Source organism: Orcinus orca, chromosome 14 (assembly GCF_937001465.1).
Source record: "Orcinus orca chromosome 14, mOrcOrc1.1, whole genome shotgun sequence".
NCBI classification, from domain to species: domain Eukaryota; kingdom Metazoa; phylum Chordata; class Mammalia; order Artiodactyla; family Delphinidae; genus Orcinus; species Orcinus orca.
Window position 1 is genome coordinate 58,579,615 of NC_064572.1, and position 12,141 is coordinate 58,591,755.

At 44.0% G+C, this 12,141-nt stretch overlaps 1 protein-coding gene across 50 annotated transcripts in view; it reads right to left on the minus strand.

Annotated features, from left to right (window-relative positions):
• Positions 1–4,301: 4,301 nt before the first annotated feature.
• Positions 4,302–12,141, minus strand: part of SORBS1 (sorbin and SH3 domain containing 1) — a 240,759-nt gene continuing 232,919 nt past the window's right edge. For all 50 annotated transcript variants that reach the window (XM_049696726.1, XM_049696702.1, XM_049696700.1 and 47 more), the window contains 2 exons: positions 10,510–10,622; positions 4,302–7,599 (listed from right to left, as the gene is read on the minus strand). In XM_049696726.1, the coding sequence (XP_049552683.1) occupies positions 7,532–7,599; positions 10,510–10,622 (181 nt within the window). In that variant the 3' untranslated portion in view covers positions 4,302–7,531. The remainder of the gene's footprint in view (positions 7,600–10,509; positions 10,623–12,141) is intronic.

Here is a 12,141-nt window from a genome sequence, read left to right on the forward strand (position 1 = left end):
TATTCTTGCCTCCTTTGTCAAAGATTAATTGACTATAGGTGTGTGGGTTTATTTCTGGGCTCACTATTCTGTTTCATTGACCCACATGTCTGTTTTTGTGCCAATACCACACTGTTTTCATTACTGTAGCTTTGTAGTATTGTCTGAAGTCTGGGAGGTTTGTGCCTCCTGCTTTGTTCTTTTCCCTCAGGATCACTTTGGCAATTCTGGGTCCTTTATGGGTTCCATATAGATTTTAGGATAATTTTTTCTAGTTCTGTGAAAAATGTCACAGCCCATTGTTCATTTTAATGCCTCCTTTTGGATGAATTAGCACATTTATCCAACACAACAACTAGGACTTACTTATTTCTAAAGTGTAGTTCAAACAAAAGACAGAAGCCACAATGGCTTTTATGGCCTAGACTTGTTATTGACATACCATCTCTTCTGCCATATTCTATTGGTCACACAACCCTGATAGAATGCAGAAGGGGACCACACAAGGGTGTGAATACCCGGAGGTGAGGATCGCTGAAGGCGTTCTTGGAAGCTGGCTACCACAAGTGTCTTAACATTATTATGAAAATAATTTACATTATGAATCTCCTGAGAGGGATTAGGGACTCCTAGGGGTCCATGGACCATACTTTGAGATCCACTGACCTTAATAATATAAGCTCTCATCAATCTACATGATATATGCTGTTTTGAAGATTATTCTCAGATCTACCTCTTTTGCAGTTTCATGTGAGTTTGTCAGAAGTCACTTTAAAAATGAGTAAGCCAGAAGGGGCCAGAGAGACTCAATCTACCCAGTATTTTGCCTCTGATGATGCCAGAGTGAGGGGGCTGGAAGAACAGAGTAGTTGTTCTCCAGGAGAGACCTCATAAACTAAAGTGTCACGTGGTCATTCATAGTATCTCATCAGGGCTTTTATATCTGTGGGTTCATCTTAAATTTTCTTTAAATATTCTTTTTTTGAAAAAATTGTTTTTTATTGAAGTAGAGTTGATTTACAATGTTGTGCCAATCTGCTGTGGACCAAAGTGATCAGTTATACACATAGAGACATGCTTTTTTAATATTCTTTTCCATTATGGTTTATCCCAGGATATTGAATATAAGTTCCCTGTGATATACTACACTAGGACCTTGTTGTTTATCCATCCTATATAAATATTTTCGATCTGAACCACCTTCTTGCCTAATACATTCCACAAACTACTTGTTATCAAGTAGTAACTTCTTTCGTTTGTCCTAATAGGCCTCCGCTAAGTATCCCTGAGATAGGTTTGACATGCTAAGACTTGATAGGTTTGACATGCTAAGACTTGTCCAATACACCCACATACAACTCACCCAAACACTTCATGACTTTTGAGACACCACTCTTTGTTCCTTTTCAGAAGAATCATACTTTTAGTGTGTGATACAGTTGTGCTATGTCCCCTTGGTCACATCAGCCTCCTCCTCTGGATGGACGTCCTCCTACGCTGTGTCCTTCTCAAGACCTTGGCTAGCAGACCTTCTGCACAGAGAGCCAACATTCAGCTACACTGAAGTTTGTCCTGGGACAGGAAAATGGTGTCCCATTTTCCAGTTTGTCACAATAATGCCTAAAGTCCAGTTTGGAACATTGAGTTATCTCTCCAGCTGCCTTCTTATAGCAGTCCACCCCCTCGCCTGGCCTTCTCCTGTCCCCTATTCCATGATGTTCTGGTGGGCCTGCCAATCACACTCCAGTCCCTTTAACCCAAGTGATGAGTCAAGGAACACTAAATATTCATGTCGGGCCTGCCAGCGTCTGGAATTGTTTTAAGGGAAGTCACAGGAAGGCCCTTTTGCCTGGTCTCGAGTTACAGAACTGGAAGAGTGAGGCTGGAGCTGCCTGTAGCTGTAGTTCCTATTACTGCATTCAGGAGGTGAAAATGTAGTCAAACAAGACCAACAGAGCCAAGAATAAGACAAATACAGAGAAAGTTTGAGTCTCTGGATTCACTCTTGCCTGAGGCTATTTCCAGCTCCTTTCTTCCCAGGGATGTGACTCAATACCAGCAAGTATGTTAGTTTTCCACTACTTATCAATGAAAGGAGCCCAGACAATTGACTCTTCGGGCCAAATTATATCGTGGGGAGTCTGCTTGCTGAAGGAGCATGTGTGGAGAGAAAGTAACAGAGGGCTGAGATGTGGTGAAGATCTAGAAAGGGGACTGAGAAGCTGCTGGCCAGAAAAGGTGGGCAGACCAAGGAAGAGCCTTTCATGGAAGCAGACAGTTGGGTGGTGGGGAAACACAACACATTTGGTGGGAGTGTAAACTGGTGCAATTTTTTGGGAAGACAATATTTCTTTAACGTTTGAAATGTTCCTGCTCTTTGAGCCAATAATTCTACTCAATGCTGCATTGTTTGTTGTGGTAAAAAGCCGGCAATAACATCAAACTGTTGCATCACCAATAGGGGGGTGGTTAAGTAAATTATGGAAACATGTCCGAGTTCTATTGTTAACAGGGAAAAAAGCATGTAAGACTGTCTAAAGCATTTGTTTAGAGATGTGTTTTGTATGCGCAAAGCGAAAAGCTTGGAGGATCATACCTTGGATAGTTAGGTGATCTCTGTGGGGAGGTGACTTTAATTACAGAGAACTTTCACTTTCTTTTTTTTTTAGAACTTTCACTTTCTATGTTTGTAAAAGCCCAGAATATTTAAAGAGATTAATTTCTGTTATTTTTGCTGCTGTAAGAAAGTGACATGATGCTGGTTCACTGCTTTCACAATTAGTGTCAGTTTTCTGAGTTCTAGGATCTCTGGTCTGGAGAGGTTCATTGCTTAATTTAATTCATTTATCTACTCATTTGTTTGCTCAAACCATTTGTTTGCTCAAACTAGTTGGCTGAGTGCCAACTAGTTGGGCACTCTTCTACGTGTTGGGCATGTAATAGCAAGACAGAATCCTTACCCTCGTGGACTTTATACAATTGATTGTGAAAACAAATATCAGATGGTGATGAGTGTTTGGAGAAGCACAGAGGAAAAGAGCATGGGATAGAATGCTGGGGTTGGAGACCGTAGGATCCTATTACATATAAAGTGGTCAGAGAAAGCCTCCCTGAGAGGGCAACAGGAAGACCTAAAGGAAGGAAGGACGCCATGCAGCTCTGGGGGCAGGGTCTTTCAGGCCTAGGGGACAGCATAGTAAGACCCTAAAGCTGAACGTGCTTGATGAGTGTGAGGCCGGAAGGACTGTGTGGCGGCAAGGAACAACGAGAAAGGCAGAGGTGAGAGAGGAGGCAGGGCAGTGTCCTTTGGACTCGAGGCCATTGCACCACTCCGAGGGAGAGGAGGCAGGGCAGTGTCCTTTGGACTCGAGGCCATTGCACCACTCCGAGGGAGAGGAGTAGCTGCTAAAGGGATCACTCTGGTTGCTCTGTTCAGACTAAGGTAGAGGGGGCAAGGGTGGAAGCAGGGAGACCAGTTGGAACGTGACTGCAATGACCCAGGTGAGAAAACGGCTTGGACTGTGGTGATAGAAGTGATTGGGTTCTAAAGGTATTTTGAAGGTAGAGCTGATGGATTTGTTGGACGGGATGGAAGGAAGAAGTAGTGCTTGTGACTCAGGGCCCAGCATCAAGGCTGTCAGACCCCTGGAAGATGACCCTTCTCCCAGGACTGTTGAAGGCTTAAGCAAAGGAGATTCCACCGAGTCACCCCAAAGGGGTAGCAGTGCGAATGGGTGCTTTGAGTTGAAGGGCGAAGGACAGCATCAGAAGAGGCGGGGTGGGAGTTTTGGGGTTTTCTACTATGGGACAGACCCAGGCTGCTGTAGCAGGCCCCACCCCAAATGGAGATGCCAGGGGAGGCTGGATGCCTAGTGCCACAGCCTTGACACACTTGGTTTGGGAGTGAACACAAGGACAGACTGCATTTTCACCCACTGTGGACTCGTAGCCAGATTTAACTTGTTTAGAAAAACTAAGTGCTGTCTCATTTTCTGTACCCATGTCTTGTGGAGTAAATCGAGACCCATTATACATATTTTATAATGGTCACTTTTGCTTTTAAAGACATGTGCATTATTCTTGTAATCAGAACAAATACAAACATTTTAGAAAGAATGGTGAAATGGTCAACATTAATCAATTCAGAGTGTCACGGAGTTAGCCTGTTGAGAATAGAGTAAGTGGTACCCTCAAGGAGTGAGGGGGAAGCCAGATGTAAGTAAGAATGGAAAAGGAGAGTGTGCACCATTGAAGAGGTGAATATAAGTCTCATTTGAGAAACTTGAAAGGGTAGGAAACAATGAATGGTAAGAACAAACATATGCCACGCAATTCTGAATAAAGTTTATTAAATAACATGTACAGCCAATGTAGTAATTCAACATCTATTTGTCAGATCGATCCACTGCATAAAGAAAAATAGATGAACAGAAAAATCTGTGTCTGCATAGTACATGCTCTTGGTGTATAATTTAAATGGCAATACTTTAATTGGTTATATATAATGTCAGTTATTTTTCTTTCAGAATATATTTTTTGTAGTAACCTATTCTAGCAATAGGCCTTAATACTACTGCAGATAAACAGGACTGCAAAAAAAAAAAATCAAAAACAAAATAAGAAAAACCACTATAATTGAGATAACAGTTACCTTCTCTCCCAGAAAGAATGATTATTTAAAATTATAACACTTTACAAGGGCTATTTTTGTGCTAAAAATCGGCAGGTAAGTTATTTTGGAATTCCTTCATTTAAATATGCAAAAAAACTTCATGACTTCCTTATTTTACTCCCCCTTCGGTTCAAATTTTTAAAATTATTTTTCTATACAAAGTAGGTACATGGACTATACAAAGTTAAATATACATATTTACAGTCCCACTTCTTAAGCATGTGATTTTTTTTCTCTTACTGATCCCAGAAAGACTGCAGAAGTTAAGTAGTGTGGGGCTTGCCTTTACCCAGAAGCATGGCTAATCTATTCAAAATGTGTTGCAGGGCATGCCGCCAGTTAGTTGCACTTGCAATTAATAAACCTGTATAAATATCTCAGCATAAAAATAGGTATTTTGTATTACTAAATGTCTGAAGACAAAGGGGCAGTTGGAACCCTTTGTTCCTTGTTGTGTCATATGTACGAAGCTGAAGTTTGATGCAAATTTTAAGATGAGTTTATTAAAGATGGGCAAATTGGTGAGGCATACCTGGGATTCTGGAGATATACAAAGTCGTGAGGCTGGCATCATATGCAAATGTGGCTTTACAAATTGGTTTATTTTCTAGCTGTATTTAAAGAGGTGTTCAAACTTACCTACTTAATAAGCACCCCTCAAAAAACAGATAAGATCGTGTTATGAATGGTTTGCATCTAAGAAAGACCAGGAAACACATTAGCCAATATACATTCCAAAATGGGTGATGCTGCTGTGTGAAATGCATGTGGATATGCACTTGAACTGTATTCGGAGCGGGGAGGAGAGACAGAAACAGAGTGCCCTTGGATGGTGAGGTGGACTTCCAGAGCACTGAGGCTTTCTTAGGGAATAGCAATAAGTCCCTTTCTACCCAGGAAGCTCATCCGCCCTCACCTATAGCCCCAGCCCCACCTCCACCATTAGTTCCACAGCCTTTCCCCCTTGGGATTAAGGCTCTGCTCTGTTCTAGTGAAAAACCAGTGTTTCTGTGAAGAAATAACACCTTCCTCTTATCAGTCATTTATACGTTACTGTGAAGGAGTCAGTGGCAGTTGCTTTCCTGAGAGCATGCTTTGAAGGACAGGGAGTGAGGGTACTGTGGCTCTCTGACGGGGGTGGGCAGCTGGTGGGGGTCCTAAGATGCGTAGTGGAGGGAGAAGCTGAGGCACTGAAGACAAACTCTGTGCTTATAAAGACTCTGGGACATGGGTCCTAGGCCAATTCTGAGCTATATGCAAAGAGTCAGGGTTCCTGTACACACCCTATCAACCTGGAACTGCTACTCCTATTTGTGACCTTGGATGTGTATTTGTGGGCAGGATGAGAGTTTGAAGACCCTGGAAACAGTTCCAAGTATTTCCAGCCATAAACCACCTTCAGACAAAGGTTCTTCCAGCATCCTAGTTGTTCAAGGTGAGCTAATGGAGACAGAAATATGACAATGCTTTCTAGGGTCCCTTCAGGGAAAATTCATCTCTTCCTCTCTCACACCCTTCTTAGCACTTATCACAGTCTCTCTTGATTCAGTATTTTTGTGTGTCTGTCTCTCCAACCACCTCTGAGTTCCCAGCAGGCAGGGAATGAGTCATTTCTATCTTTATCTCTCCAAGGTGTCTAACAGAGTGGCCAGTAAGCATCCTTGAATTGGATAAAGTTGTGACGGAACACCCCAGGCATCCCAGCAGCCTCCATCCCCCACAAAAGCCTGGCCTCCTGGGAGTGGCAGAATCACGGCCTCACTCTTAGGGCCGCTGTATCTGCACCTTCTGCTCTAAAGAGAAGCCTCACAGGGTGAGTCATAACCTTGGGTTCCTACGTTTGGGGTAGTCCTTGGACTCCTATGGCCAATGAAAATGGAGACACGGTGAACCTCTTCTAAGGCTTGGAGCGTGGCTTGCTCATCAGTGGCCCCTGGCGTCCAGTGTACACTGGTGTACGTTACCTGAGTCACTGAACACCATCCTTGGTTCTCTGTGAGAATAGGCCTATCAACCCCAAACTGTCCTGGCCTAAAACAACCCAGAAAAGAAAGAGCAGCAATGGCATTCTGCTAAATGAAACTGTGCTGCCCTGAAGGTGACCATTCATAACAGCCAGTGATACGGGGAAGGAGCCACTGCAAGGGCCCTCAGGCTACAGCGCTTCTTGAGGTAATCACCTGGAAATACAAATTTAACTATCTGCCTGCGGCAAACCTTGTGTGCTTCTGTGGCTGAACACCGGGGGCGTCAGTGGCAAAGCTGCACGCAGGCTGAATGCACTGGGCGCCTACTTTGACCTCCATTTCCCCACCTACCTCCAGTGAGGGACTGGGCCTTGGGTAGTTTGGGGTCTCCACTACTGTTTAGGGATCGCCTTGGCAGCCCTGACTGGTCTCTCACAGCACTAGGGGACTGGCAGGCTCCGGGGCGACTGGGGGAGTCTGTGTGGGCCTTGGAGGATGGCTGGGGATCTGCCTGTTGCTCTGAGGGCTCCTGCAGGCTAAATGACCCTTTTGAGCCAAAGCCGGTCAAGCCTGGAGCAGCAAGAAGCATTTCTGGCCTGACTGCTCCTGGACCAGGCTGCAGGTCAGATTACTCAAGGTGGGGCGGGGGTGGGGCAGGGCTGGAGTGGCTCCCAGAAGCAGCTAAGTAAATACCAACTTGCCTCATTCCTTTTCTGCGTGGTTCAGGCCTGATACACGCAGTAAGCTTAGACAGGTTCAGGTTTTAAATGCAACACTTCTCTGTCCTCTCTTTTTCTTCTTTCTTTATCCACTGCATTAGTTTTCCTACTGACTCAATGTTTAAATAAAGAGACAAATTCATGAATTATGCTTCATCCTCCAATAAAAATCATCTCTGTGGTTTTCAGTCTTCTTATAGATACAAAGGCTTTACATAGTTGCCTGGGAAAGTACCAAACTGCCTTGTCCTTCTTGAAGTACCTATAAAAAAAAAAAAAATACACACAATGAGAAGACTCACCCATTTGAGTTCAGAGAGTCCTTGGTAACAATCCTGCAGCTTGTAGAAGGGCATTTGGTTTCCAAATCACTTTCCCCTATCTTATCTCATTCAGGCTGCAGAATAATGCTGGGTGATAAGCAAGGCGGGCATTTCTAACACTCCCATTTTTTTTTCACAGAAACCCGAGCTCAGAGAGACAGACTTTGAACCCAGGTCTCTGACTCCCAGCCCATTGCTCTTTCCAGTACTTCTCCTTTATGGAAGAATGAACAGTTACCAACACAACAAGGTACTGGGGATTTAGAATTTCTAAACTGTAGGATTTCTAAAGTCCACTGGCTATGATTGCGCAGCAAAAGGAAATCTCCCTCCTGAGCCTAGGCCCCAGATTGACTCCCTGTCTTCACTACCAACCTTGTCAGGGTTCCCTCTGAGCCAGGAACATTGAGCTACCAGGGAACAAGCCCTTCCTGGGCTGCTCCACATCCAGCATTGCTGGATCCCTAATCTAGCAATAGTTCCTTCCCTTGGGATTCTCTCTCTAAAGCTGGGAGATAAGGGTGGAGTGGCAGATAGATGTTGCGTCATTATTACCCTCTCATTAGCAAACATCACAATGTGATCATTGCATCCTTTCCCCGACTGGCTTGGATAGGGCTTCAGAATCCTGCTGAACACACTTCAAGCAGCCACTATCAGTGGGTTGGAGTCGTTGCTCAAAGTAAAACTTCTAGGCTAGAAGAATGTGTCAAAGCTAAGGCCATCTAAAACAGCTAGCTGAAACCCCAGGGGGATGGTCAAGGAGGCTGCAGAGAACTGAGATGGTAAAGCCCAGAGATGTGCTCATATGGGTGGTGAGCACCTTTCCTGACGGATGAGAAAAATGAGCTCTCCTGGGTTATTTTCTTCATAGTCTGAACACAAGGCCACTTTTCTAAGTGTTTGAGGAATTAAGGAATCTAAAATATTTCCTTTATTTAGCTGCCTGGCGGATGCCCCTCACCCCATCCCAAGTTCTCATAAAAATGTAAATACTCCTGGAAGAGTTTAACAAATCCCTACTAGCCTGCACTCTAATAGGACAGCCACATGTGGCTCCTGAGCCCTTGAAACAGGGCTGGTCTGAACCGAGCGATGCTGTGACTGTAAAATACATATTGGATTTCAAAAACTTATGTACAAAAAGAAGAATGTAAAATACCTCCCTGGCAATTTTTCATACTGATGACATGTTCAAATGATAATATTTTAAATGCACTGGGCTTAATATATTAAAATGAATTTCACTGGTTTCTTTGTACTTTTTTCAATGTGGCTTTCAGAAAATTTTAAATTTCATACATAGCTTGAATTATGGGTTTTTTTTGTTTTTTTTTGGCGGTACGCGGGCCTCTCGCTGTTGTGGCCTCTCCCGTTGCGGAGCACAGGCTCCGGACGCGCAGGCCCAGCGGCCACAGCTTACGGGCCCAGCCGCTCCGTGGCATGTGGGATCTTCCCAGACGGGGGCACGAACCCGTGTCCCCTGCATCGGCAGGCGGACTCTCAACCACTGCGCCACCAGGGAAGCCCCATTATGGTTTTTTTTTTTTGGCTGTGCTGTGAGGCTTGCAGGATTTTAGTTCCTGACCAGGGATTGAACCCGGGCCCTCAGCAGTGAAAGCACAGAGTCCTAACCACTGGACTGCCAGGGAATTCCTTGCATTATGTTTCTATTGGACTTGCACTGCACTAGAATGTTGCTGACTTTCAGACCTGGTTTCCTTCTGAATAGAACCTCAACGTGGTGAGGACCACAAAACTGCGGGCCCTGGGAGGAGGATGGGGTAGTTTTCTAGGAGGCTGGTGAGGCCAAGGCAGATCTTTCTGTCTTCCCATTTGTGCTGAGGCCTTGTTCTCACGGCCCCAGTCCTGACATTATTTCGATTTAGCAAAGCTTTTCTAGGGAGATAGGAAAGAGGTGGTCTTTGGAAAGAAGATAAAGGTAAAGCCAGTTGTTTAAGGGGTAGAGTGTCAGTGGTTCCCAGCATTATATTTGTGCCTGAGCAGAAAGAACAGAGGCTCAGGGAGAGACGAGCCTAAAGTTCATATTACTGGCCCTGCCATTTGCTCCCTGGGTGGTGACCTTGGGGCTAGTTACTTAACCTCTTTGGGCCTCAGTTGTTGAATCTGTGGAAAGAGGATAATTCTTGTCTTACAGGCTGTTTGTTGAGAGAACTTCAGTAAGAAAGTATATCAAGCATCTGTTTTGTTACAGAATTTCAAATTCTGATCTCTCTCTCCCCCATCCTATGAAAGTGACTCCTTTCATTAAGCAGGTTGCTTTGAGGAAAGTTATTAGAAGCCTGGAGTAAATGAGGTCTTTGGAATGTCTACACATATGCTTGAGCTTCATGGCAGAAATCTAGGCTCAAGTGTTCTTGTGGTGTTCCACAGGCGTTCTAAAAATTAAAATTTCCGAATGTAGGACGGACAGATGCGCAATAGAAATACAGAGGGAATTCCCTGGCGGTCCAGTGGTTAGGACTCAGCGCTTTCACTGCTGGGACCTTGGTTCCATCCCTGGTCAGGGAACTAAGATCCTGCAAGCTACATGGCACAGACAAAAAAAAAAAAAAAAGAAAGAAATACAAACAGAACTCAATGGATGAAGCTGGCACCTGCCCTTCCATGCAGTAGGTGTTGGCATTTTTGGTTGTCAGGTTCAATGTTAGCATCATCCACACTGCCCTGAGAGCAAACATGAACTGGGTGGCTCATCGTTCCTAATGGTGGTATAGGAACTGAGAAGGCCCTTCTCTGTGTGTAGAGAATAGTGCTCTCTTCGTGAGTCGTCACGCCCAGTTCTTCCTTCAATACACAACTGGTAAGAAAAGTATGATGTCACTTACCAACAAACCATCCATCGTCACACTTTTCCATGACATCAACAATATCTCCATCTCGGAGTTCCAATTCATCATCATTCTGTGGTATATAGCTATACAATGCTTGGTAGCTAAATCTGTGAGAGAAATAAACATCGACTCAAACACTGATGGAATTAAATAATGAGTTTTAAAAACCCATTTCAGTTGAATCAACATTTGGGTAGTGTTTCCTACTCATCAGTGGGGATAAAAGTATTTTATTGGCTATTTCTCTAATAATTTGGGGAGATCCATGTGATAAGCAAATTAAGATTCACAGGGATGGGGAACTTCTGAGAAGCAAGTCCTGATCAGTCCTTTTATTCAGTTTCATTTGGTTACCACAGCCAAGCTTTTTTGTCTAGATGCTCCCCCTTTAAAGTTAATTGAGTCCTTTTCTTAACATAGGGTAATACATGTCGATTATCAAGGATAATCAGAAGTTACTTAGGTCCAGAGACAGACATTATATTCTGGTCACATACATTGGAGAACATGAGGCAACTGTCATGTATATATATAATTTTTAAAAGTACATCTCAATTGCCTCACTGTTTAGCAAAAGTACCTTGAGTTTCTTTACGTGCCAACACACATTTCATTAATTGCTTTTAAATGTGGATGCCACTTTTCTGAAACTCTTGAAAGCATTTCTAGCCCAGTGATGTTTGGGATTAAGATTTTTATTTGCTTGTTAGTTGGCCTTAAGGCAATTTGGTCTGTTCTGACAACAGGCTCTGGAAATAGCTGGACTACTTGTGAAATCTGATACCTGTTTTGGCAGCAAATAAACGCTTGCTTTCATTTACTCTTTCGATAGATATTTAAGAAGCACCTACTATGCACCAGTTCACAGTTCTGTTTACTTGCTACTTTGAAACACAACAGTAGCAGGTAAAACTTTGCAAACCAGCCCATCATCTACCATTTTCAGTGGATGTCAGTGAATTCCAGCATGTGGGCAAGAGAGACTAGAAACAAGTAAGTGGAGTCAGTTCCTAGAAACAAGAGGTTCTGCTCTCTGCTAAAACCAAAGGGGCAATTTAATTTTACATATTTATTCAAATGTAGTGAAACTCTGGTAGATGGAGCCCGCCAGAAGGAAGGTCTCTAATGAGGAATTAAGAGTTGCAGATGGATTTCCAGTTGGTAAATGAATACATTTTGATGTTTCTGTATTTGCCTGCTGTCTCTTACCCAACCTGGACTCCATGCCTTAGGCCCTTTACTGCCGCTGTGGCTGCTTTGCCAGTCTCAGCTCTGGGAGATTACTCCTGTTATCTGCCTCACTGTCTCACCCCAGACAGCGGAGACCGGCTGGAAGCAGTCCTGCAACCTTGCTGCTTGGGTCCCCGACTGGCTCTAATTTTGGAGGGGCTTCATACTGTTTGGACACGGTTCCATAGAGTCCTTCCCCCGCCTCTGAGCAGAGCTTTAATTTTCCTCCCCTACTGCCATGTGTAAGGAAGGGTCCCTGTTCCTGGCCAGGCTAAACTCCCTTCCCTGGGCTATTTCCTCGACTTAACGTCTTCTCTCTTACATCTTTCGATTCTGTTAACTCCTTCTCAAGTATAGATGTGCTTAAGCCTCTGCATCCTAAGAACAACTCCCCCG